At 50.2% G+C, this 27989-nt stretch overlaps 1 protein-coding gene across 9 annotated transcripts in view; it reads right to left on the reverse strand.

Annotated features, from left to right (window-relative positions):
• MCTP1 (multiple C2 and transmembrane domain containing 1) overlaps positions 1-27989 on the reverse strand; it is a 158742-nt gene that overhangs the window by 49521 nt on the left and 81232 nt on the right. For all 9 annotated transcript variants that reach the window (XM_078612555.1, XM_078612554.1, XM_078612553.1 and 6 more), the window contains 2 exons: positions 27331-27490; positions 764-906 (listed from right to left, as the gene is read on the reverse strand). In XM_078612555.1, the coding sequence (XP_078468681.1) occupies positions 764-906; positions 27331-27490 (303 nt within the window). The remainder of the gene's footprint in view (positions 1-763; positions 907-27330; positions 27491-27989) is intronic.

The following is a 27989-nucleotide window of genomic DNA, read 5'->3' on the forward strand; positions in this document are numbered from 1 at the left end:
CCAGCACCAACACACGAAGAGCCACTGACAGAGAGATGAGCGCCACGGTGGCGAGATGTTAACTCCCTCGCCTAGTATGCAGGAGTTTGTGAGTTCAATCGCGACCCTGACACTTGTATATTTGGAGTTTGCATGTCTCTCTCTCCCCGTGGTTGCGTTGATTTTTCTCCGGGTCCTCCGGTTTTTCCATCCACATTTAGAATCAACGTGCGTTTAGAGTATTTGATTGCTATGAATTTACACATGGTAAGCCACTTTCTTGAGCTTTCATATAGCTCAGTGGGCCTTACCTGGTAAAAAAAAGAAATTTGTTTAGTTAAAATGTTGGACAATGGTCCTTTTCTCCACGCGCTGTGGGAAAAAATGGCCATTGCCTGAAATGTCCCACCTGTTAAATTTGAAATTTTTAGGCCACAGCCTTGTGATTGACGAATGTGTCCTTGTAGTTTTTGTTGTTGTTAACTGTGTTCGTGCGCCACTGCCAACGTGGCCCCAGCTGCAGTAGCAGCAGCATCACCAAGATAATTTTCTTACGAAGTGAAGTACACGGCGGTATCGACATTTTCATTTTCATTTGTCCCCCGGGAGAAGCAGATGGGAAATCAGGCTTAGCATCCCGGCGGTATAATTTCTACAATCCACCTGCTATGGCTTAATCAGGGGTCAGATGCAGGCAGCGTCAGAGTGGGTGAACAGCCAGCAAGCAAACTGCACTCACTCAAAACATTCAACAACAGCAGCAACAAAAGCAAGCGATCCTTACCTTGACGTGAATCCTCTCTTTCAAGTTGTCCAAGAGCAGCACGAAGGGCTCGTTCCAGACCGGGTTGAGGTTTTTGTAGATGATCTTGCTCTTGTAAACCATCTTCCCTCCGAGCTTGAACTTCACGTACGGATCGCTCGTCCCTAAAGCGCAGGGACATTATGGCTGCGGGTTAAAGGTCACGTGCGGAGTCGCCTGGGTGACTTGGGGGGGTCAGAGCGGGCGATCCGCCACCTCTGAGCGCCTGGGTTGGAATCAAGGTTACGGCGGCACTTGGTTATACCAGGTACCCTCAAGTGTCGAGAGTTGATGGTATCAACCTGTCAATACTGACTGCATTTCAAAGAAAATGTCCAGCAGCATAATTACATTTGATGTTACACTTGTGTGTGACACCCAAGCGACGGACATCTTGATAGCAGGGTTTGTGGGAAAGTACAGCGCCCCCAGCAGTGGATGAAAAGTCACCTGAACACACCTCAGAAGTAGTTTGATGAAATCTACTTCTGCGGTTCATTTTGCCACAGAGAGCCCATGCACTACCCCAGAAGAGCTCTGAATGAACCTTTCTTCATTTCGTGACATGACACCGGATAGCACAATTGGAACGAAAATGGCAAAATTCATAGCTATAATTACACGTTTTTTGTTATGTGAAAATTAAATCAACAGACCCATTCTGCTCATGTGCTCAGGTGAAGTTGGTCAGGCAGGTGGCACGAAATGACTTTTGCTGGTTCTTGAACCAGCTGCACTGGATTACTTTACACAATAACATAGATACACAATAACATACCCCTGGCATTGAAGTGTGGACTTTCTATCTGTGTGCATCAATCTTCCATTGTCCGCCTCCGTTTGTTCCATTTCTATTCTATCTCCCTTGTCTCGCCACGTACTTTGTTCTGTATTGTTCCTCTCGTACGTTCCCCCGTCTCACTTGCTCCTGCCCAGTTTGCGCAATTCCACGGGCCATATCGAGATGCGGTCACGTTCGTGTGCTGCATAAACCCGAGGTGTGTCGCACCAAAAGTGCTCTCATGCCCATAAAAAAAAGCATTCGAGGCATTTGGGGGCTCATCTCCCGTTGTACAGCCCCTGAGCAAGTGGCCGAAATTCCACATTCCTACGGCAGGGGCAAGTCTCTCTACAGGACGATCAATGATAATAGGTTTTTCCCCTTTTTTCTGACCACAAAACAGGTGTTAAGATGTTAACAAAGAAGATCCCATGATGTAGATGCTCACCCCGAGCTCTCATTACTCTGATAGTGAATTGTCTTTGAGCTGTACGCCTTTTGGCGTCCTCTGGTCTAGCACAAATTGAGCCGAGGCTCAAAAGAAAGCTGTCTCTGTTGTAGACCAATCAGTTTCAAGGACAATGCATATATTATCAGAGTATGTTTTTTGTTTGCATTCTGACAACAAGCATTGTAGTTAATGCAGACATGATTCCTTGTAAAAGGTTTCAGTTTGGTGTTTAAACATCTTAACACCTGTTTTGTTGTCAGAAAAAAAGGGGAAAAACATATTATCATATTTTGGTACTGGCAAAGGAGATTCCATGATGAGGACGATCAACGTTGACGACTCACGTACAAAAAAAGTGACACTCAATTTATCGACCCGGGGGGGGGGAGGGGCATGGGGGGGGTGATGAGCTGAGTCAACCCACCCGCTCATCCCCCTCAACCAGGATGTGAACTCGCAACGATCCCATCGCGAGGCGCTCGCTTTATCGCCGCGCTGTAAGGGTGACATTAGCGTATCATGTGAACGCTAAATAATTGATCTTTAGGCTACGAATTTATTTTTGTCAACTCGCGAATCTACGCACTGTTGTTTCGCACGCCCGAGCGAGGCGACCCACGTGCGTGTGTGGAATGGCAGGTGCCACGATAGACCACAGGTAAGATGCCAGACATCACCAGCAGGTGGCAGTGTAACTCTGCCTCACCGCAGACCCGGGCAGACACCGGGCAGCAGCAAGACAATTACAGGATCAGTGGTCTCAAGGTCACAGGTTCAAGCCCACTGGCGCCAATGAATTAGAGGCGCTGGTCCATTACACTTGACACTCCGGCACACAGCTGCGAATGCGCCATTCCAATCCCTGAGTTATCGGAGGGAGATAACATGTTTAATAATTACTACTGTACGATTGCATGTGTGTGTGTAAATTTAACCCACGCCAGAGATTTGATGAAACGGAATGATTCTGGGTCACAATTCAATTCGGGATTCTGTTTTTTCGTTTTTCACGGTTTTTTCCCACCCGGATTGAATAATTTCTCCTTTTGTGTCCGCCTCATTCCGTACATCGGACCAAATGTAAAGGCTAACGAAAAGATAGAGGCGGGGCCCCGCAATGCCTTGCTTGCGCCACTGCCGGCGTGAGGGGCATCCACTTGAGTGAATTCTGGCGTGTACTGCAGAGGTCGCAACCGGGTACCCGATACCCGTACCCTACCCGATACCCGGCTACCCGTACCCATCCGAGTACGGGTAGCCGTTTGCGACCCTGATGCGGCCGGGTACGGGTACGGGTAGGCCGTGAGTCACTGGTGAGTAACCGTTTGTCACTCATTTCGGGTAGGGTACGGGTAGGGAACGGGAACCCGTACCCGGCCGGGTATGGGTACGGGTACCCATTTGCGACCCTGGTGCGGCCGGGTACGGGTACGGGTACGGAATCAAAACCCGTTTGCGACCTCTGCTGTACTGGGTCTGGCATTTCCATGCTGACCAGACGTTTTGGAGGCAGTGAGCGCACCCATTCGTCTCTCCACCTCCACCGAGCGATGAAGCTGTGCCGTGTGTCCCATTGATACAGCTGGGTGGGTCCCAGGCAGTATTGGGAGGGGGGGGGGCATTTAAGAAACTTGCTCCATTGTTTTTAACTGTAGTGCCGGGAGGTGGAATTGAACCGGGCGACCTCTGAATTCCAAGTCCGGCGTGCTGTGGGCTCCTTTGAGGGACGCACAAACGAAGGCAGAGAGAGAGAGGATGCCTCCAGTTGTAGCCAGCACGTGATTTACAAAAACCCGTGATTTACAAAAACCCGTAAATAATTGATTCTCGCTCACGTGATTCGATGTGTGCGTATCGTGCGCGTGAAAAATCTATCTTTATTAATTAATCAATGCATCATCACACGCCTTATAATTACAAACCCAAAAGCAAACGATGGTGTGATGGTTTCTACCAAGATGGAGCGTCCTGCATGGCCGGCAGTGTTAATTTATTGTTGTTATTTTTTTTTACGTACAGCAATATTCCGGTGATCGCACAGTGATTCATTTGGCTTTCATCAAAGCTGTAGGAATAGCCCGGATAGCGGCCGCTTACGCAATCCCGCTGCCAGTCGTCCGCAGCTGTGTCACCGTACAGTGTCACGACAAAAAAACCCAACTTGGCATTGCGCAGAGATAGATGCGCATGGCTCGCATTTTGACAAATCACACAACAGCCAACGAATGCCAAGCCTGTTTGCCTTCACGCACGCATGGGGACCCAGATGAGATGCACACACAGAGACAAAAAATCCCCCACAACTCCTTCCCCACCCAGGCTGTTGGGGCAGAAAGTGCTGTCAGCGAGCACCTATTAAGGCCGGCATGGCACACGAGGTGATGGGTGACTAGCACCACGCTCGGCCACCTTAATCTCCCCAGTTCTGATTTTTATGCAAGGCTTAGTCGACTGAAGTGGCCTTGGGACCGGTTCAGATATCATCTGCCGCTGATGTTAGCCACGGCGAGGAATTGAATCAGAGCGTGAACCGCTGCACCACCGCTCCTACATGCTCACAGACACAGACATAAACCGTACACGCTGTACCAGACTGCTGGGGAAAACGCTCAACCTCCATTATCTTTTTCCTAAAAACAAAAAGCACTGCAGTCATTTGGACCGATGCCCTTTGCAACCTCTATGTAACATTTTGAACTCGGTAAGGGCCTACTGAGTCTATGCACTGCTGTGTCAAGGCAAAACTAAAACTATTTTTATTTTACCAGGTAAGGCCCATTGAGCTATATAGCTCAACGAAGTGACCTATCAAATCCGCTAAATGTGGAGAAAAAACCGGAGGGCCCGGAGAAAAATCCACGTGACCACGGGGAGAGAGACACCGCAAACTCCAAACATACAGGCGTCAGGGTTGGGGTATAACCCACGACCTCCTGTATACCAGGTGAGGTAGTTAACATCCCGCCACCTTGGCACCCCTGATTGCGCTCACGGTTTCACGGACACGTGACGAAAAATCCACGCGGGATAACAACAATTCGGAAAACGGGCAGATTAACAAGACTGGTGATGAGACAAAGAAAGAACACTCACGCAAGGGCACGTATTCCGTAAAAGCTTTCCACACGCGAGCTCATCCTGGCACGACAACGGGAGCACGCTTCTTGCCACGAGGTGGCCGCGGTGAGACGATGGGGCTTGGACACGAACAATTCGCGGGCTGCCCCTATCGTCGCGATTGCACCGGTGGCAACGCAACTTCGCACTAAAAGGGTTCGTTCACAAAGGATTATCCTCAAGGGAGTTATCGTGACCCCCACCCCCCTCGCCTGGAACCCGTTTAGCCACAGACAGAACAGAGCCAAAGCACAAACGCTCTCAAGCATAGTTGGATAATTATCTGGCTAAACCACCTCAACGTGAAATTACAGTTGTTGTTGTTGCCCTACATCAATATCAGCCATACGGAGGGAGGTTGGAAAGTGTTAAAAAATCAGAAACGGACAGAAGCCGGATTGGAAACCAAAACATCAACAGCATCAACGTGAGGGGCACGGCGCCGTGCACATGAGCGGCACACAAACAGCTCCTACGAGCGGACACGGAGCTCACGGGGAGACGGCTGTGAGCGAGCGTGGGGGTCATCCGACGTTACGCCAATGCTCACCCCACATTAGGCTCCCCGCGGGATTCAGCCTCTGAGGCGAGCATAAAGGATGTGCCCCAGTAATTTTCGACGTGGGGGAGTGGGGGGGAGGGGGGAGTGGGGGGGGGGGCGCTTGAATAAGATGGGGGTCGTCCTTCACAGTCCATAAACCCCGGGGCGCGCGTTATTTCCCGATGGTGGCGGGAGGACGACGGTGCGGTGCTGGGATGGGGGCAGATTATTAAAACTGCATCCTACGCCGCTCGGACTCCGAGCTCACTCGCATGTTGTCGCAGCTGCGCGCTGGACCATGCAACAAAAATCGCAACGGCGCTGTCCCCAGCTGCGGCTTCGCCATGCCCGGCTTCAATGCGCAAGTGTTTTCGTAGATTGATATTCGCATCTGCGCCTTGCGCGTGCAGCCGAAATATGCAACAGGGCAGTCGTTTGCGTGTTGTGTGGGGAGGGAGCACGCTGCGCTACGAGCCCGGCGAACCCGAGTTCGGATCCCGCTCACAGCCAGCACCAGTGACTTTAACCATGGGCCTCCCCAAGGTCGACTCAGCCTCACATTGGTACCTTGAGCGATGTGCAAACATCGCCACTAGGGAGTCAAATGCGGCCGAGCGCGGTGCTGCCCCCCCCCCCCGCCCCTGAGTGTGCCGTGCCGGCCTTCGTAGGTGCTCGCTAACAGCACTTGCCCTAACAGTCTGTCGAGGGGTAAACGTGGGGGATCTTTGTCTTTGTGTGCCAAGCGTCTATGAACATCTCCCAGAGCCTCATCCACAACGAATGCAGCGCCCAAAAATCAATACGACAGGCACGCTCGCGCGCGACCAAATGTCCATTCCCGCAGGCTGCGTGTGGTGGGGTGAAGTGTGGGCACTCCCACCTCTTCCAAGACATCTGGCCAGTGTGGTAGAGTAGACTAAAACACTCTCTTGAGAGGGGGCTCTCTCGGGCCACCGCTAGTCAACACCCTCCCACACCAGCAGTGCCATGAAGCAAGCAATTGCAGGGCTGCACCCTTGAGCGACAATAATGCCGATGTCTCCGTTTCACCACCGATGGGGATATTCGGCAGTGTGATTTGTTCCAGCAATATCGCCGAGACGTGAATGTCACGCTTGATCTCTGCCTCGATAAAAACGTGGCCACACGAACGATGGCTACGAAAGAGAGGAGGGGGGTGGGGGGAGGAAAGATACAATGCGCAGAGCAATCCAGGCCACGTTTTTTTTTTACCCTGGGAGATGTTTAAACAAACGTGGCAACACTTCGATGTGAATCAGCTTTGCTCTGACCCTAATCAGATTCACAGCCAGATCTCGTTAGGCCGAACGTGAACAGCGAGGGTCTCGTTATGATTCACTGAATCATATTTCAGAGGGAGGTGGGCGTGGTGGCACGGTGGTTAACGCGATGCCCCTTGACCTTGGTGACCTTAACTCGATTCCCCGGCCAGGACTAACAATAGTTTCAAGCGATATCCGAACCGGTCCTGGGCTCCCTCTTCAGCAACCCTCCCAATTAGCATGGTTGGCTTCGTAACGGCGCAAAAGAGATTCAACACACACACGTACGTACGTGCACACGCATGCAACCAGCATCGTGGAGAATGGTCAAACAGCTCCCAAGGGCATGAAGGCTTGGGGAGGAACCTGAGCACGTATCTTGATCCTGACCCTCTCTTTAAGATCACAGAAAGAGTTATCGTCGCAAAAAAAAAAAAAATCGCACGGATCATTCGCCTGGCTCCTCTGATGCAACGCCAGCCTCAGAGGTTTTCGTCGCTGATTTAAGAAGAACTCTCCAATTCCACGGGAGCGCGTTTCTCCCAAATTGCTGTCAGACAACATTCAGCGCTCGGGATTTATTTTGGGCACCGCGGCGCGAGTCACGTGTGCGCTTGAGTGCGTGCGCTGTCCCCGAGGGTCCACTCCTCTGCCTTGTGCCACTCTCTACAACATGACATTTTTATTTTGTTGCTACCCACCTCGCACCCCCAAAAAAATATAAACTAAACTATTGTTTTGATTTAAAACTTTCGTTACTGCAGGGATTCATATTATTGGTTCTTTCGGTAAAGTCACGTGTTTGTGTTGCAGTCGAAACGTCGTGGGGATTTTTATTGTTTTATATTTTTATGATTTAATGATTTCCCTTCTACGTGACTTTACCGAAAGAACCAATAATATAAACTATTGTTATTTTGCCCTGTAAGGCCCACTGAGCTATATAGCTATTTTTCAGAAGCGACCTGGCCACAAATGACAGCTCAACGAAGTGGCTTATCATGTGGAAATGTATATGCAGCCAAATTCTCCAGTGGTACCTTCACCTTTACTGCAGCCGCCTTGCACCCCTTTGGTTCTCAATTGTAAAAAAAAGTAAATATTAATAAATACATAGGGTTTAATGAAACAGAGTAGTACTTATGTACCAGTGCTTAATTTTTTGTTTCAATGATTTACCTTCTAGACAAATCTGCCATGTCACGCACCCCTAGAAAGGGCATCTCCCACCCACCAGAGGGTGTGTGCACCCCAGGTTAAGAAGCCACTGACTCGAATCGGATGTTGATTTTAAATGCGGAGGGAAATACACGAGGGGCCGAAAAATCCACGCCACCACGGGGAGAGACACACCGCAAACTTCAAATATACAGGCGTCAGTGTTGGAACCCACGACCTCCTTGTATACCAGGTGAGGTAGCTAACATCTCGCCACTGTGGCGCCCCGATTGTGCTCACGGCTTCACGGCACGTGGCGAAACATCCGTGCCGATCTCTCGCAGAGCAGTGCCTCGAGAAGCTGACTTCGAATCCGGGTTTCCGCCTCTGCCGATCATTAAACCGGGGTCTCGAGTGCAGCGGGTTGATGGCTCTCAGTCCAGTCACCAATGATTGGAAATTCTGTTTCTCCATTTAAGGCAAATTAATTCTAACTTTAAAAAAGATCAGTTTTTCTGCCATGCGACAAACCCGTCATTGGAACACGCGGGAATTGCCACGCTCCCGTGTGTGTGTGTATGTGTGTGTATGTGTGTGTATGTGTGTGTGCGTTAAGCGATACAACACTTGAACGGATCTCAGAAGTAGTTCTGTGATGTCTCCTTCCGTGGACCGTTCTTGATTGCACACGTGCGTTGCGCTGCTCTGCTAGAGTTCAGAATGGACACTTCGTTTCTCACGACGCCGACAGCACTGAAGGAATGCAATTACAAATTAGGCAGAAGGGAGCCAGGTTTTTTAAAATATTTTGAAGCGAAAGTGAGATCCTGCTGACATGAGCATTGAGGCATTGGCGTTCATATTCCTACTCGAGCCCTGAGCCAGGAGTGGACATTTTCTGTAATGGGGAGAGAGAGGGGGGGGCGAGTCTACCCATTGGACAAACTAAGTGGTACCCATTTTATCGACCCGAGGCGGCGGGGGGGGGGTGATTGGCTGAATCAACCCACAAGCGAGATCTGAACTCGCAACCTTCCAGTAGCGAGCCGCCCGCTCCGCCGCCGAACCACTGGCGGCGCAAAAGAGAAGCCGCGAGCTCGCGATGCCAGACGCAGGTGGACGTCTACAAAGCGCTGGGGGGGGGTGGGGGGCTGTGAATGAAAAGCCCAAACGGCTCCGCCACACCCAGCCAGCGCACCTCATCTCCCCTTCGATCATCGGGGCCTCGGCCACACCTGCCCCCACGGTATTCATTTCAAGCGGAGCATGCTGATGTGTGCCGCGCTTGCCAGCTGCGTCCGCGGTGGCGAAATGTTAACCGCCTCGCCCGGTGCACGGGAGGTCGCGCGTTCGATCCCGTCCCTGACGCCTGTTTTTTGTGTGGAGTTTGCGTGTTCTCCTCGTGGTCGCGTGGATTTTTCTCCGGGTCCTCGGGTTTTGCCCTCGGACATTTAGAGTCAACGTCACGTCTAGATTACTCGGCTGCTGTACATTTCCACGCGATAAGCCACTTCGTCGAGCTGTCATTTGTGGCAGCCAGGTCGTTTCTGAAAAAGGCCTTACCTGTAAAATAAAAAAAGAGTTTTGTTTAGCTGCAGTTGCCACCTACGTACCAAACTTGGAAGCCATACCCATGTCACGGTGAATACAACTCGACATCGTCCCCCTCCCCCCACCTCCACCACTGATATTGGTACCATGTCAAAAAATAATTTGGATGCCTCACCTCTTAAGAGGAATGCATCCTTTTGAAGAATGGTCTGTGGAATCAGATATCATAGAACTGCTTCTGAAAGTTATTCGAGCAGCCTCATTTCCCCAGAAGGGGGGGGGGGCAGCACTTTTACCCGACCCACCCATCCACCCACCCACCCTTGCTTGCTTGCAGAACGATGCTCACGGGATGACAGTCAAGCGGTACCTTTGTAATTCTCAACAGGAATCAGGCGGAGAACGAAACTTTTTGAAATGTCACGACGACGCACCGCCATCACCGCCACCGCCACCGCGTGTCAGAGAATGGACGATGGCAACTGTCAAAAATACCGAAGGATTTTAACGTCTGGGGAAGACTTAACAGATTGGCCAGGGCAGCAGCTACCTCAAAACGAGGATGGCCCTGGGAAGCCGACGACAGCTGGCAGCCCAAGTAAAAGCTCCTATTGCCCCCGGCACTATCAGCCCTTAAATCTGCGAGATCAACCTGCGTCACGCAACTTAAAGCACTAGGAGCCCTGCGATGGGATTTTGTTCATGTGCCAGGGAGCCTGCAGGATAGAGACTACAGAAGAAAGAAAATAAAAGATACGGGCGGCTCGGAGATCAGATCAAAAGCCACTGTTGTGGAAGCGATGCCTGTTTGGGTGCCACGCTGGTGAGATGTTAACTACCTCGCCTGGTGTTCTCGAGGTCGTGGGTTCAATCTCGACCCTGATGCCTGCTGCATATTTCAAGTTTGCGTGTCTCTCTCCCCTTGGTCGTGCGGAATGTTCTCCGGGTCCTCCGATTTTTTGCCTCCACATTTAGAATCAACATCACGCGTTTAGAGTGTATTTGGCTTTTATATATTTCCACGTAAGCCACTTGGTTGAGCAAATAATGTGTAATAGCCAGGTTGCTTCTGAAAAAGAAATATAGAGCTCAGTGAGCCTTAGCTGGTAAAATAAAAAATAGTTTAATAGCGAAGTTTACTTTGTCTCATGCGGGACCCACAAACAGCCCCAGGGTAACCCCCTCAACTGGGCAACAGAAACATCCGTTTTTCACGACTGCCAGCATTGCTGCCAACATCTCGGTTAAGACAATGAGCGGAACACAACACTTGCCAACGCCCCCACAGAGAGGCGCCCACGTCAGGAATCGAACCAAGGTCCATCTTGCTAGGCAAGCGGAAGGCTACGTACGGTGAGAAAGAAGTTCAACGTACATGCACGCACCACCCTGCGTGATGTATGAAGCCGACTCAGCGCTGTAGGATGCAGGTGATGTCATCAACGCCCAAGAACACTTGCCCTTGTGAAAGTATTCCAGCCAGGAATCCAGCCAGGCAGTCAGGAATCCAGCTAGCAAAACTTTTTCTAATATCGTATGATATGATAGTAGCAGAGCACAGGCCCAAAGGTTCAAAACGGCCCGTGACAAACAGCACTCACAAATGACTCACAATAGATTGTTTTGGTTGGACCACGTAGTGATCTGACTGAATATTCGTCGTGAAAGCCTCTAAAACTCGACACGGTTAACACGATGACTTGTTACGTGGTTTACAAGCATTGACCACACTAATTATGATTATTTCAGCATCCCGGTGAATCGAAACACGATTCTCACGACCCAATTAAGCGAAAAGCCGTGTGTTGAGCACGATCAAAGTCGTAAGTGAATAAGAGTTAACACGGTACCTTGAACTAAGCAAGGTCACAGACTGCCTAAGTCTGGCCACGAAACAATCGCATCGAAATGGGGTCCGGATTGAAATCAAGCAGACGGAGGCAAACTCCCTCCCGAATCTAAACGCACCACTGGAACAACCAAGCGACATGTGTGAAGTGAACTGTGAGACTGGAAACTGGGGCACGGAGTGCATTGGCGGCTTGCTGCCCGTGGCGATATTGGACACAGCATCTTGACTGCAATTGAACCCATGGGCCCAAGAAGTGGGTAGAGTGGGCGGGGGGGGAAGATGCAGAAATAATCTGGTGCTGCACACACACATCACGCACACATACACACTCGCGCGCGTGCGCAAATGCGCACCGGCTGTCAAGCAGCAAATTCAATCACCCCGCGAGATAAGCGATGCACTGTAATGCAATTGATCCACCGGCCCGAGCGGTTCCACCCATCGGCGCAGATGCACAACGCCCCAAACGGTCTCTCTCTCCCACTTAATTTGGGTTTGTACTCCGCACCGACCAAGTGCAGAATTCGCTCCGCAACGGGCGAGGCGTCGTGCGCCCAGATTGCCCGACGGGGTGAACGCGAGGAGGCTCCGATGCGAACGCCGGAGATGCCAACGGGAGCGAGTTGAGAAACGAGCGCTGCCTGGCAGCAGCCGTCGCGGCTTGGCCAACGTCGTGCCAGGAAGAAAAACAATAACAGCGTTTTCTCTTCTGACAGAAACATTTACGGAACCGGACGGCTACGCCTGCAAATTCAGAGAGCCACCGCACGACACGTAATTAATTCACGCTCCGCGGTCACGTTCAACGGCATTTACTCGGCAAATTAATTCCACGCGCACGCAATTGTATTCAATTGTTTGCGTTGCGGGCGACTGCTGGTTGTGGTTCCATGCGCTTCTGTTCACGGAGCAGAAGTGCAGTGGTTTGCGCCGCGCTGCGAACCCTGCGACCCGATTACGATTCCCACTCACGGCCACCAACACCAGTGGCGATTATCTGAACCGGTCCTCGGCCTCCCCTAGGTCGACTCAGCCTCAAATGAGTAGCTGGTGCAGTGTGCACACATCAGCACTGGGGAGACAAAGGCGGATGTGCGTGGTTCTGGTCAGCAACCCCCTCGTTTGCCGTGCCGACCTTTATAGGTGCTCGCTAACAGCACTTGCCTCAATGGTCCGTTAAGGCTATACGGGAGATCTTTGTCTTTGGTGCTTCTGAGTGTGGCTCTCGACGAAAGGTCTCCCAAGATCCTCTATAACATTGACGGCCATTCTTTTGGTCACTACACCCCAAGCCATGGTGGCTAGGAGACGTTAACTACTTCGCCTGGTATACAGGAGGTCGTGGGGTTCAATCCCGACCCTGACACCTGCTGCTGTATATTTGGGATTTGCACGTCTCTCTCCCCGTGGTCGCGTAATTTTTTTTCTCCAGGTCCTCCGGTTTTTCCCTTCACATTGAGCTCAGTGAGCCTTACCTGGAAGAATAAAAAATTATTTCAGAGTTTATGCCAAGTCTCTGGAACTCCCTCCCACCAGCCAACTCCACCTGATCCCCTTTCCGTCTGCTTTCTGGTGCCTTCAGACCCCCTTGATTTCTTCTCCTTACCTTGGCTCAATCCCTCTTATTCCCTCCCCTGTATTTCTGAGTTCCGAGACGTTCGGTTCGTTATGGACGCACGATAAACGTCAGTCGCTGTTTGTTGTTGTTGTTGCTGCTGCTGCTGCGGTCGATGTTCAATGTCACAACAAAGAAGGGTCGTGCCACTCACGTGGAAAGTGGTCCCGGTGAGGCGGTCAGGCCGTCTCGGCACAAAGCGCACACGCCCTCAGTGTGCCATGATGAAAACTTACGGTGCACGCTACGATACGAGACCCATATCATTACCTAGCCATCCGACCGTGTCCCGTCCAGTGCTCGCCGAGCCGCATAGGCTCCGGGCTGCCGAACGAATACATTACAAGGTCGCACTCGCTACATACAAAGTACCTGCCACAAATGAACCACACTACCGTGCTGATAGCGTCGAGGGGCATAAATCATCACGCGAACTCCAGTTATCCTCGCAGTGGCTTTTGTCTGGCCATCGAATAAAGACGGTCACTGCACCGCACGCTTTCAGATGCGCTTCTGCGGCCGTCTGGAATGCTCTTCCTTCCGATATCGGGAAGCCACTGAAGCTACGTACGTTTAAATATGCATCGAAAACGAATTTAATTATAATAGATTTTTGTGTTTAGTTTGTTGTCCTTCCCCCGCACCTCAGATTAGCATGGCTGGCTACGTAACGTGTGAAAGAATTCCAACATACATGCATACATTACTCAGCTAATGAGTCGTATCACCCCCAGACACCGCAATTTCCACACACAAAAAATAACTCAAATGTGCTTTGTTTATTTTCTCAGTCATTACCAAGTAATGGACTTCGAGCGAAAACAACAGCTGTCCCACAATCGGCATTAACCTGTGCCAATATCCAGTGTACCCCCTTAATCCTTCCACTGGCACCACCAGACCCAGCAGAGATGACATCTCCTAGCTCAAGCTCAGAGAGAGGGTAAGGGTCAGAGCGTTGAGCCGACACAGCTGAGATTTTGGGTTACAATCCGGCCCAATCACCCATGATTAAACCCAGGTTCTCAATTGCAGGGATTAATCACGGCCTCAGCCCATATACCAATGGTTGCATAAACAACAACACAAACGTCACAATAAAATTGGCTGTGGATAAATTCCAGCTCTAGAGAATGTTCCGCAAGAGATTCGATTGGACGTATCATGGCATCACGCCGATAGCCCATTCCCGTAAAAAATGAGGTTCAGAGACACATTTAAAAAAAATCTATCTCTTCCCGGCTCCCAGCACGTGACCTCCCCAGCTCCACCGGCTGGGAATCTTGGCTGTCCCTTTCACTTAGCGGAACTCTCGATCGTCCTCCCCACGCGTTAACGAGCGCGTCCCGGGCCACACGCTAACGAGCACCGCGCATCCATCTGCGCGTCAATTAGCAGTGGGCCTACGGTGGATATCAGTCACGCTTGTAGCAGGAAAACCCGGTGGGATCCCTTGACGGGTATGTAGACTAGCCGTAGTCTCAAGCCGCACCTTACCATAATAATAAAAGTGGGCCGGTCCTGGCCCATCCCCCTCCCCTAAACCAGTATATATACGGGGTAGTATCCCTTGGAATCTCTCATTTACTTGATTACAGCAAGCGTGCTGTGACGGTTCCACCTGAAGACGGAAGCTTGTGTTGCCTCCGAAACGTCGTGATTTTTATTTTATTTTTATTTTACTTCTATTAATTTTGATTTTTTTACCTACGTGACTTTACCGAAAAAACCTAAGAATGTGAATACTTGCAGTCACGAAAGCTTCAAATCTAGAAGGGTGAGGATAATATTTGGTTTCACATTCGACAGCCAGGGACCATCTTGCGAGCGTCGTGCAAAGCCACTCTCTGCTGCCCCCCGCCCCTCGGTGTATGGACGCCGAAAGGTTTTTGGAGGCCCGGCGTAAATTTATAAATCAGATGTGGGTTTCTTTGAGGCCAATCTCGGGCCCGTTCTGATGCCCCCCTCAGATCCGGGACCCAGGGCAAATGGCCACACCCGCCACCTTCCCTACAGCCTCTCCCCAATGTAAACTAAAACTAAACAAAACAATTTTTTCATTCACCAGGCAAGGCCCACTCAGCTATCGAGCTCTTTTTTTCAAAAGCGACCTGGCTATCACAAATGATAGCTCAACGAAGTGGCTTATCATGTGGAAATTTACATGAGCCGAACACTCTAAACGCACGTTGATTCTAAATGTGGAGGGTAAAATCGCCGGACCTGGAGAAAAATCCACATGACCACGGGGAGAACACGCAAAAACTCCAAATATACAGCAGGCATCTGGGTCGGGATCGAACCCACGGCCTCATGTATGCCAGCATAGCGTCCCTGGCAATGAGCGCTGTATTAATAACAAATTTGGCAACAGGTCATTTTTATTTGCCGTAATTCCTTTCAATAGTTAGATTTACTTTAATCACGTGTACCATTTCAATACAACGGTTTTTTTGTTTTATTTAAACACACGCACGGAATTTTACCAGCAGAGGCAAATCCTCCAAAAGTCGAACACCTAATCCACATTCCGTAGCTCCCGCTGGCCGCCTTGAGCGCGAGCGAACGGCTGGAAAGACACGCGGGGGCTGCTCGCCCCGCAAGTGACGTCGGAAAAGACGTCACCCCGGCCGAAGTCGCGACTCACAGGCATGGGGTCGCGACAATCGCGTCCTTCACCAGGGGTCGCGACGATCGCGTCGCTTCACCAGGGGTCGCGACGATCGCGTCGCTTCACCAGGGGTCGCGACGATCGAGTTGCTTCACCAGGGGTCACGACAATCACGTTGCTTCACCAGGGGTCACGGCGGCAGTGAAGATGAGGGGGGGGGGACTCTGGACACAGAGGTTACGGGAGGGGGGGGGGTTGAGGGGTTTGGGCGGCAGCGCAGCTCGGCAAACGCAATTATTAATTCATTAAAACACGCTCGCGTTTCCAGCGATCACAGCTCTCTCTTACGTGGCCGTCGGGGTCGGGGGGGGGGGTGCGGGAGGAAGCTTCAGAGAAGGTTACCAGAACGGTCGCGTTTTCCGTTCACGGTTGCTCGTTTCACGCCGCGGCTCATGACGACGTCACGCACGTCAGTCCCGCGACCGGAGAGAATTAGAGGGGGGCCTTACGAGGTCGCGTGAAACAACAGGTCGGGGGGGGGGGGCATGAACACACTCCAAGAGACCGTCAGCCGTGTCACTCTTGTACAGGGGTGGGTATGTGGCTACAACTGACCGTGGAGGCAGACCCTGCAATATACTGTTCGGTTTTTTCCGGTAAAGTCACGTAGGTAAAAAGTTAAATTAAAAGTTAATAAAAGTAATAATGTAAATAAAATACAAATAAAATAAATGACTTTACCGAAAAAACCTAACGGTATGAATCCTTGCAGTCACGAAAGCTTAAAATCTAGACCCTGCAATGTCTCTTTGATTCACCTGCACGGCGGCCACTTTGAGCACGAACCGCTACCGCCCTTCGATCCGCGCGTTCCTCCTCGTGTGTCCGTGTGTATGTTGAACGTCTTTCGCAGCACACGTAGCCAGCCGTGCTAATCGGAGGTGCCGATTCTGGAAAACGCACCTCTCAACGCTACTTTTTGAGCTTTTTGTCCCATTTTATTTGTCCGTCCGTGTCAATGTTTCCGGTCCAGTAAAAGTAACCCCCCCACCCCTCTGGCCTTCACACCTGATTGACATCACATTTATCCATCTATTTACGACCGAAGCAGGAAGAGGATTTCTCCACAACCCTGGCTGTACACCTGATGATGCTGGTCCTAATTACTGGCGAAAAATCGTACTCGAATTGTAAATGCTGTGGGTGTACTCTCCAACACACCGGCGTTGCTGTCCTAGTAACGAATTGGCCACGTTCTGTTTACGTGACAAACCTTACTAGTTGGCTGTGTCGGGTAACGACACGTTAATATTTAACATAAAAACCGCTATTACAGACCAGTAGAAGTAACTAGGAGCTCTCTCCTTGCGAGCGGTGATTTGTGCGAGGTGGAGACGGGTCAAGCTGCACTTCAGAACCTCGGTAATTACACACCGGAACCTATTTAAAGGACTACCTGCGAGGAAAATTACTTAATAGCGTGGCTGACTGTTCGAAGATTAGATACGTGCGGCGGTTTCATTTTTTTTAAAGCACAGGGTGTACGCAATTTTGCCAGGACAAGGGGCACGAATTTCCTCTAAATAATATGTCGTGTTCATCTCGTGCAACCCAGGGATGGCTTACTACACGAAGTTCCATACAATGCGTAATGGCCCCGTGGTGGATTATATTAGAGAATGTGCCAGACGTTGTCAAATTACAAGGCTATTAATAATTGCAATAAATACAGGCCTTTTGGGTTAGATCGCGATCTAAATTCGCATGATCTAAGCCAAAAAAACCTCTGTATTATGGACGATAAGGGTCGCGAAAAGCCTACGTGTTAAATTGCAATAAAAAATCATCATCATAATGAAATAATATTACGTAATTTACTTATTATGCAACATTAAAAAAAGGTCTCGGCGACCAAAGAGAAAAACCTAACCGATGGCATTGCATGTGCGCGCGCAGAGTCGGGGGTGGCACAGTCATTGCCACGTGGAAGATTTTGCTGAATCCGGGGGAGAGTCGCGTTCGTCAGAGCGAGTCACCCTGGGTCATCCAAACGACGAAAAGCTCGAACATCGAAACGAGGTCAGCAATGAAGCCAGGGACGGTAAAGGGAGAGCAACGACAACCGCGTCACGGGGGAAAATGAATCACGGGAAACATTTATTGCGACGGCCATTGGGAACGAACGACAGGAAAACGAGCGGAGAAATTAAGAAGGAAGGCGATGAAAAGTCTTGGGGAGGCCTTCGTCCGGATGGTGATTCGTGACGCATAAGGGAGACAAATATTCAAAACGAGCATTCTATTCGGAGACACTTCTGTGGGTGGCGGGTGGGGGGGGACTATGCACTGAAGCCTGACCTACCGCCCCACCCCGCCAATCCTAGTGGTTGCCGTCTATTTTCCCTTCGCCTCTCGGCCTTCGCGTGAAGTTCGTTGACTGTGGTGCCACTGCGGAGCAGCCGAGAAGTTTTGTCTCTCGCGGCGCCGCGGGTGCCAACATCCCACCAGCGGCGCGCCATCAACAGCGCCGCTCCCCCGCATCGCTGGGAACATTATAGCCTCTGGTTGCCACGGCAACGCACGGTCCTCCACGCTAGAGGCAAAGAAATAAGTTCGCAATTAAAATGTTTCATGTGCGGCTTTCGAATTCATTAATAATTGCAGAAGCCAACTGTTTTGGAAAGGATAGTATAAATGCTGCGAGTGTACGAGTTAATAATAATAAAACACGAGTTGGCAGACAGCTGACCACGTGACCAGCGCTCAGGGTCATGAGGGCTGTTTGTTTCACTTGAGAAACATTGCGGCCATTTGCCAATCCACTGCTGGATAAATGTCTCCCCCAGGGAGTGTCCCAGAAAAACAAATTGTTCCTTACCCAGAATGAAGCCTTACATTGTCTCTTCTGTTTTTATTGCTTCCTAAAGTTATCCGTTGACTTTTGGATAAGCTCGCTGTCGCGTGGCGCACTGAGACAGCGACCCTTGACTTGTGAGGAGCGGCAAATGATTAAACCGACTCGCGTACGCATATTACAATTGTGTTTTCGCAAGCATTGTGAATCCAGCGACTTCGATAATCCACACCCGACGATAATCGAGAGTTAACGGAGGACAAGGCGTAGGTGGTTCCCAACGTGACACACGACCAAAGACAGACGATTGCCATGAATTGTTATAAGACTAACCACCCAGAGTGGTTATCTTTCATGAGGTCAACTGGACAGCGACATACGGTGATTGACGCCCATTCCCAGAACTGATTAGAGCGGCCGCTTGCGATTAAACCAAATCTTCTGTTGTAGCGAGCTCACGGTCTCAGCACGGTGAAATATGACTGCACAAATAAATCCATCGCGTCAAATTTAGTTGGCCACTCTTTTTGGATAAGTTCCAACGCATTTGTTCGACTGTCATGTGACGAACATTACCCAGAGCGGATGGGAGAGTGCTGCTGCCCATTTTGTGAAGTAGAGGCCGCTTGAAATGATCTCAGAGGAAGCTCTGTGACATCCACTTCCACGGGCTGTTTTCTAACGTGAAGGTTGGCGCACTGCTCGGCAAAATAATAATAGTTTATTAAACGTAACCGAGCATCAATGTACATATGTATGTTTAACTTCCTACGCACCGCACGTAGCCAACCGCGCTGATCGGAGGTGCTAGCATTTCAAACCTTGTTTTAAAAAAATTTAATTCACTTCTCTTTGCTTGTGATGAGGAGGGTGGGGGGTGCTGATGGGGCAAACTGGGGAGAGCTTCATGATGAAAGTTCCCAAGATGGGGAGAGGTTCCCCCATCCCTGCGGTGGTGAGATGTTAACTCGCTTGGTATGCAGAAGGTCGTGGGTTCGATCTCGACCCTGACACCTGTATATTTGGAGTTTGCGTGTTCTCCCTGTGGTCACGTGCATTTTTCTCCGGGTCCTCATCTATTTCCCTCCACATTTAGAATCAACGTGCGTTTAGATGATTTGGCAGCGATACATTCCCACGTGGTAAGCCACTTCGTTGAGCTTTCATAATTTGTCACCAAGTCGCTTCTGAAAAACAAGCTTAGTGTGCCTTACCTGGTAAAATAAAAAGTCTAAAGTTTTAGAGTCTAAGAGGGGGCCTAAGCCCACGGCAACCACCTGCCTCTTGATTCCCGGCACGGCTCAGATCTGACCCTAATGGCCGTGGAAACGTTGCGTGGACGTCGCCCTATTACCACGTCTAGCTACGGACGATGGGGCAAGACAATTGAAGCAGGCGTTCCAATTCGTAGCACACCCACAGCACATCAATCTTCGTGTCACATCGCATGGCTAAGTGCCACAGAGCTCAGCACTCTGCTGACTCGCAGTCACTATACCAGCCCACACGCTTCCTGCGTCTGTTCTCTTCAAGATGTTCCCCCCCCCTCGCCCGCCAATTATTTGGCGTAATGTCATGAGACTAAAGTGTTCATTCGGATCTCTCAGACGCAGACCGGCGCAACCCTTCGTGTCAGAGAACGGCCCACAGGAGCGGATACCACAGAGCTACCTCAGGGGTGCGACCCAGTGGCCTTTGTTTCCACACGGTAAAGGGACAGCGCTTACAAACCCATTCTGCCACTCAGAGTAGTGCCCACTGGATGCCAAGTCTAATCAATATTTGTTTTAATTCTCAGAGCAAGAATATAGCCGAATTAAGCGCAGGGCGAAAATGTATTCGTTGGATATTCCTTTGCAGTAATTTTGACCGGGGCTGATAATAATCAACAGAACATACTTGAGAATTTGGGTTTTTTGCACTGCAGGTGGCTGCTGCTGTCTGGAGCCAAGCCCAGAATCTCAGCAATGCCAGCGCAGTGTGTTGACCCCTTAGCCACCCGGCCACCTCCCCCGGCGTCTGGGCCTTCAAACGAATCATCCTCACGGACGCGGCTCAATTTGCACCCAGGCAGTCCTACGTGGTCTCTTACGAGCGTTGTTTTCACTGCTAGAAGGTGACGGAGGCCGGTGGTCGATATCTGCGTGGTTTGTTACATCACAAGGCCGCGAGGAATGGCGACGGTGTGGCGGTGGCCTTCATCCGGCAGTGGATAGATCATGGCTGGTGATGATGATGATGATGACGATGACGTCGTTTGCACGTGTTCAAAGACGGACACAGCTGTAATCCAGGAGCTGGGGGACGTAGTCAGAGTGGATTAAATGAGGTGATGGACCAACGAGAGGATAATCTTACGCAGCACGCACGCGGCGGTTACGTGTGAGAGCGGTGAGGTGCCGTGAGCGTTAGAACCACGTTCTAACGCCTCCCAAGGCCAGAGGGGTGTGCCCTTGGAGGAGGTGCAGCGACGACTGTGCAGGTTGCATGCGCTCGGAAACCCACCGGGGCGCGCCGTGTTTATTTTAACTGCCGGGGTGTTCTTATCGCTCGCATTCTTTCGGTTTTTGCTGGCCCTTTGTAAATAAAATTTCTGGGGGTTTTTTTTGCTGCGTGCAGCTCCGTGCAACCCCCAGGTGAAAGTGGAATGTATGAGTATCATTAATGGTTAATATGTAAATACATAATTAAATACGCAAGGATCCATCTCACCTCATGAATAGAACAAAAAAAAATATTTCACATTACAGTCCATACAGCTAATCGGCCTTCCGTACCAATGTTTACCAGCAGCAGTCTGTGCAAGCGGTCAGACTCTGGACCCATGTCGACGACTTCTCATCAGCAGAGCGGGGCACTGGGGCAGCGATGCTGATCCACCTCCCCGTGGTATAAACAAAGGAGCCATCAGCGAAAAGCCGGCCCAGCGCCATTTCGGCACAAAAGCCTTGCCGTACGCTCATTGAAACGGAACTGGCCAAACGTCCCAGCGCAGGAGCCTGGGAGGTATCTTGAGACTCAATTCAGGTGTCCCTGGGTTCAGGGCTGTCCAGCACACTTATCACTATAGGGCCACGCTGTCAGCAGAGGTGCAGTGTGGTCCTATGCCCCCCGGGGCCTTCACGAACCCGCGCTGACAAGCGTGGTAAATTAAGGTCAAGAACCTGTTAAACGGGGTTGTACGACCAGCAAATGTGGTTCTTGGTCAAGATCGCGAAGGATGGGTGGGGGGGGGGAGGCCCTCATCCAGCAGTGGATTGACTCAAGAACTGTACGTGTGCGTGAACGTGCAAAGTTGTTTATGAAGAGAAAAATGCACAAGCAGTGTCCGCCAGCCTTAGCATGACCCATTGGCTCAATAATTTTTTCCATAAAGTTTTGCCGTCAAATTATTTACGTATCATTATTTTTAGCCTTCAATTACGAGTGTGATGATTAACCAGATATAATTAACACAAACTGTTGAAAATGTGAAAAAGCAATCGAGCGCATATTCCTTGAGTGGATATTAGACATGCCTTCAACCAAAGTTCAATGACCTCTGAGTTTTTACAATTTGCCTTGAATCAGAAACAGAATATTTATTTAGACCGGAGGAATCCGATGAGCTATAAAGTTATTTTTTTTTCTTACAGACTTCCAGTGGAATCACCCCACGATCTGCCCAGCGCAAGGTGACGAACGACACTCGACCAACAACGGACGCGTGAACCCAGCCATCCCACCGGGGATCTCTCAATCAGCGCAAACCCCTTGTCCTACCTCGCTCATTCTGACATTTTAAAATCAAATGGGTTTTTCTTCTGTTCCCCCCCACCCCACCCCACCCCAAACGAAGACCAGACATAACGCAGTTTGGTGACTTATGATCAGTCACAAGTCAACCAAACAATAGAGGGGGCCCTTCTCTGTGCAAATCTGTTGGACCGGAAAGTGTGGTTCTTAGTCCCGAACACGAAGGGTTGCTGCCACAGCGGTGTCACGGTCAGCGCCCTGGACTCGCAAGCCAGAGGTCACCGGTTCGATTCGACCATCCAGGGCGGCAATTGACATAGGTGTGTATTTATTTACATGATGTAGATTGTGTTTAAGCGCTTTTTTTCGATATCATCTATGATGTGGCTGTTTTGGCTCTGATTTCGATTTGCTTTCTTGCTGTATTTTATATTTACAGCAATAAAGCAAATGGCACATACCTGGTCTCTTTAGATGTTTTACCTGGTTCATCATCATCATCCATGATCAATCCACCGCTGGATGAAGGCCTCCCCAAGCCGCCGGCACCTCTCACAATCCTGCTACGTAACAATCCACCAAGCTCCTGCACATCCACCAATCTCGTCGCTCCATCTCCTTCGGCTGACGTCCTCTCGGACGCGTTCCCTTCCTTGGCTGCCTACTACATTATTATTATCCTTGATTCATCCAGCAGTAACGTGTCCTGCTAAGCTCACTTGCTTTTCTAAAGAGTTTCGATGATGCAAAATAAAATTGAAGCGCACTTGACGACAACGACGCCGACGATGACGACAATGACGACGATGATGACGATGATGACAATGATGACGACGATGACGACAACGACGATGATGATGACGATGACGACGATGACGACAACGACGACGACGACGATGACGACGATGAAGATGACGACGATGATGATGATAACGACGACGATGACGACGACGATGACGACAATGATGACGATGACGACGACGACGACGATTATACCCTGCAGTAAACAAGGACTCACCCCATGAACGACGCCCCAATGGCACACGAGTTCATGGCCTGCCTTTGGAGCAGAGGAGGCAAAAGTCAGCCGTGTTTTTTCACAAATGGCGGCTGCACATCCAGGCCACACGCTCCCCGCACACCACCCAGCCCTTCAATTGCCACGTCAACCTCAGCGCCAGTCAAAAAATGCAGCAGCAGGCTAAGGAGAATTTAGCAAGCACAGTGACTCACCTGGGTTGACTGTCCACCGCGTCGTTATTTTCACCTTCAAGTGCGAATCTTAAAATATGCCGCTCTGCCCGTTCTACAGCAATGTGGCACAAAATTGATGATAATGGAGACAACCATGCCGACGCCAAAGGAAGCTCTGAACCAGTCAGCCTGTAATTCTTCCCCACTGCACTGAGCTTTGCTCCAGAGCCGACACCAGTGGGAGGTTTTGTGTGAGTCAGTCAGTTGCAGCACCGCTCATTCGATCGATCGCCTGCTAATTCAGCACAAAATGCTTTCAGTATTTCTTTTGCTATTCTGCCATCTCTTTATTTCTTGAGTTTATTTTTTTAAATGCCGAGTGCACGATGCACCGCGTAGAGCGCTTTTGAGATCCTTTATGAAAGGCGATTTCACATAGAATTATTATCGATTTAAAGCTTTCGTGACTGCAGGGATTCATCGTCTTGGTTCTTTCGGTAAAGTCACATAGAAGGAAAATAATAAAATAATAAAAATAAAACATAATAAAATAATTCTCACGTTTCGGTAAAGTCACGTAGAAGGAAAAAAAAAATACAACATAATAAAATTATTCTCACATTATGTTTTATTTTTATTATTTTACTATTTTCCTTCTACGTGACTTTACCGAAAGAACCAAGAAGAAGAATTATTATCATTCTCAAATACTTTCTTGAAGTCAGCACACAGGCGGAACGCTTGCTTGGCGCGGCATTCTCATGTGATCTGCCGTGGAAAGGGGGCGTATCCGCGAATCCGCCTAAGCAGGCATCGAGGACGACCGTCAACGCAACGATGTCTCCGACGACCGTCGACCAAAGACGGCGGCGCGACGGAATTACCGAGCCCGAACAAAGATGCAGACGAAGATTGTTTAGGAGCCGTCATTTGGCAGCATGGCGCAACGGGGAAGACCGCACGCGGTAATTGCCGATGTATGCACCATGATTTACTGCGCTCAAGCGTCCCAGTAAACGTTAGACAGGGGGGAAATTGCAGCCGTCGCACCAACGATTAATAAGTCAAGAGTGTTGGACTAAAACGTTTAATAATGATAATTTACAATTTTTAAGGCGCATTTCAACCGTAGATCCAAACGTGCCACCGCGTATGAAAAGCAGGAAATAAACAAAAGCCGCAGGGTCAACGGCCGGAGCCGTTGGGTCAAGGCCAGAGATGAGTTTTCAGTCGAGCAGACGAAGAGAATGACCACGTGAGATGCCAGAGGTTGCTGTCGACTTAACAAAAATTATGATCAAAATAGAAATTATGAATCGTCCCGTGCACGCAATCGATCGCCATTCCATGTTAGCCCAACCCCCATCACGACAATCGCTCAGTAAATTATTTCACGGGAACCTATTTTTGCATTCAGTGCAGACGCTAAAATAGCAAAGGCGGCACCCACATGAGTGGCAAAGAATGTGGAAATGAGAAGGGTGGCACCCGGCACCTGAGGCCGTGATTCGTAAATAAACTCCCTCCCTCGTTTTTATTCCGTCGATGTTCTTCACACATTAATTGAGCCCAATATAGCAACACATGACGCGTGGACCAGAGAACACAAACAAGTTAGAAACGCCACACTCACTGGTAAGAATGCGTAACCTCGGGCAGGCACGTCGCTCCGAGTGACGATGGCCGATGGTCGAGACTGGGAATGGAACTATGTTCACTGGATTAGTGTAGCACAGTGTGCTAACCACTACACTACCGCCCCCCCACGATACAGAGACAAAGATCACCCCTATACCCTTAACAGACTTTTGGGGCAAGTGCTGTTAGCGAGCACCTATGAAGGCCGCCACGGCACACGAGGGGGTGGGTGGCCAGCAAAACGCCTGGCCGCCTTTGTCTCCCCAGTGGCGAAGTGTTTTACACATCGCACCAGGTACTCCATTTGAGGCTGAGTCAACCTAGGGGAGGCACAGGAACGGTTCAAATAATCGTCACTGGTGTTGGCCGTGAGTCGGAATCGGGCTCGGGTCGCCGGGTTCGTAGCGCAGCGCGCTGATCGCTACACCCCCGCTCTGTACGATACAGAGAACACACGTGCACACAGGATACACGCAGCATGATATGACATCCACGACTGCGAAGTGGCATCAGCACGGAGAGTCCATCATCCATCATCCATCAGTGAAGTGGATCACACTGACAGTGACGATGTAAACTGTCGCAATAACAGCTCGTTTCCACCCCCCTCTCCATCCCTTCCCTCTGTAGCAGTTAAAGGTGCAGGCCCCGCAAGTGCTTTCTCACACCACTGCTGGTGGAAAGGGCCTCCCACTAGAGGCAGCTCGTGAGGGTCTTTGGCCTACTCTTCCACAACGACCGAACAGCTCGGAAAGGGTGGGCGCACCAACACTTTGCCCACACAACGAGTGACCTGCCCATCGAGTGAACGTGGCTTACCCATCGATACCGCTGAGTGGGCGGGGAGGCTGAGGAGATCGCCCCATTGTCTTCAACTGCCGCGCCGAGAGAGATGGAATCGAACTGGCGACCCGCGGATCGCAAGTTCAGTTTGCCAAGACCACCGTAGCAGCTTCCCCGCAGCTCAAGGGAATCAATCATAATTATCGACTTAAAGCTTTCGTGACTGCAGGAATTAATTTTCTTTGGGTATTTCGGTAAAGTCATGTAGATAGGTTCAAATGAATAAATAAAAATAAAAAATTGTATTCATAAATTTTGCTACAAATTTCATGAATTTATAGTACTTTTATTTTATTATTAATTTGAAATCGTTTTTTTTATTAATTTGAACCTATCTACGTGACTTTACCGAAAAACCCAATGAATATCAATCATAATTATTCGTATATTTTTAAATTATCGTATCTCAATCCTACATCGATTTTATTTTGTAATGTTTCGGCTCTTGGCCCCCCCCCCACGCACGGCACTGAAGTTGACGCACGCAAAAGAAGCCCTTGGCAACGCGAGCCGCCCGGTTCGGTAAGAGAGAGCTCCCTTTGTCTCGGCAACAACTCCCTGGCGAGGCACGGCTATTTATGAGATTGAGGGCAGAGCCCGCTCGCCCGGTTTGCGAAGTGGGCCGAGACGTTTTTTTTGTCGTCGTTTTCTCGTCGTCGTCATCCATCATAAGAATGTGCCTCTCTGGGTGATGCGTGCCACGACGCGTGCCCCAGAATGTTGCAACGTGGGAGTTTACAGATCAGCAAATTCCTCCGGCAGGTCACAACCAATCAATCAACGTCATCGTCGCCGTGAGCCGTAACGTGGCCAAGGCTACACTGAGGGCCCTCCCCAAGCCTTTGCGATCCCTCACGGTCGCGACAATCAATCGAGCTCTTGCACTCGAGCGCTCATTTCATCAATCCGTCGCCACGGTGGACGTCCTCTCGGGCGAGCAACTCGGCATCGGTGCCGTTCGGAAAATTGAGCAGCGAGGTCACGTGACGAGGACATGTATGTGTGTATGTTGAACTTCTGTCGCGCCGTACGTAGGCCAAACGTGCCAATCGGAGGTGCGGGGGAAAAGACAACAAACTAAACACAAAAAGCAGTTCTAAAGAAATTAGTTTTCAATCTAGATTTAACAGTGCATGGCTCCAGTTGCTTTCTAATATCAGAAGGAAGAGCAGTCCAGACGGCCGCAGAAGCACATCTGAAAGCGCGCGATGTGCATGTGACCCACGTCATGTGATAGAGATCGCGTGATGAGTGTTGCATATACGCGTGGACACGCACATATAGAGTCCACTTCTCCCGCACGTGCGCGCGTGACGATCACTCACCTCCACGGTCGCGGATCACCAGGTTACGTCCCTCGCGGAGGCGAAGCGACAGCTGGTAGAGGCTCCCCGGTGCAGAGGGTCCGGCCTGAATGGGTGGGATGGGCAGGCCGGGCAGCCCGGGAAGCTCCACCGTGCACCCCGACGGGCCGGCCATCACGCCCTGGCAGACGAGACAGGCAGGCAGGCAGACAGGCAAGACATTCACGGTCAACATCAAACGCAGAGCTCAACGCAAAAACAAAAACAACTGGGTTCTGCATCGAGGTGCACGCAGAGTTGGCAAGGAGCAGCGGCTTTCCCGTAAGCCGACAGGACGGACGGCATGCCACCGCATCAACCGTCACAAAGTGAAACAATTGTGAACAAAATTGTCGGGTGTGCAGGAAAAACATGAATAACCCCACATGTACAATTGCCTGCTCGTGCCACTGTTGGTGGAAGGGCCTCCACTTAGAGGAAGCTCCAAAGAGCAGCTCTAGCGAGTATTTGGCCCACTCTGATGTCTTGGAAGAGTGAGAGAATACCCAAATGTGAATATGAATAGCCCATGCCAGATAAAATTGGGGCACCTTTACAATCCATGTTTTCTAAGTTGTTATTGTATCATGGCCATAGAGGGGGCTGCACAGTGAACTTAATAATTCATTCTGTTCGTCCAC

The sequence above is a fragment of the Lampetra planeri genome, chromosome 39, assembly GCF_965212315.1.
Source record: "Lampetra planeri chromosome 39, kcLamPlan1.2.h2, whole genome shotgun sequence".
Classification (NCBI taxonomy): Eukaryota; Metazoa; Chordata; class Hyperoartia; order Petromyzontiformes; family Petromyzontidae; genus Lampetra; species Lampetra planeri.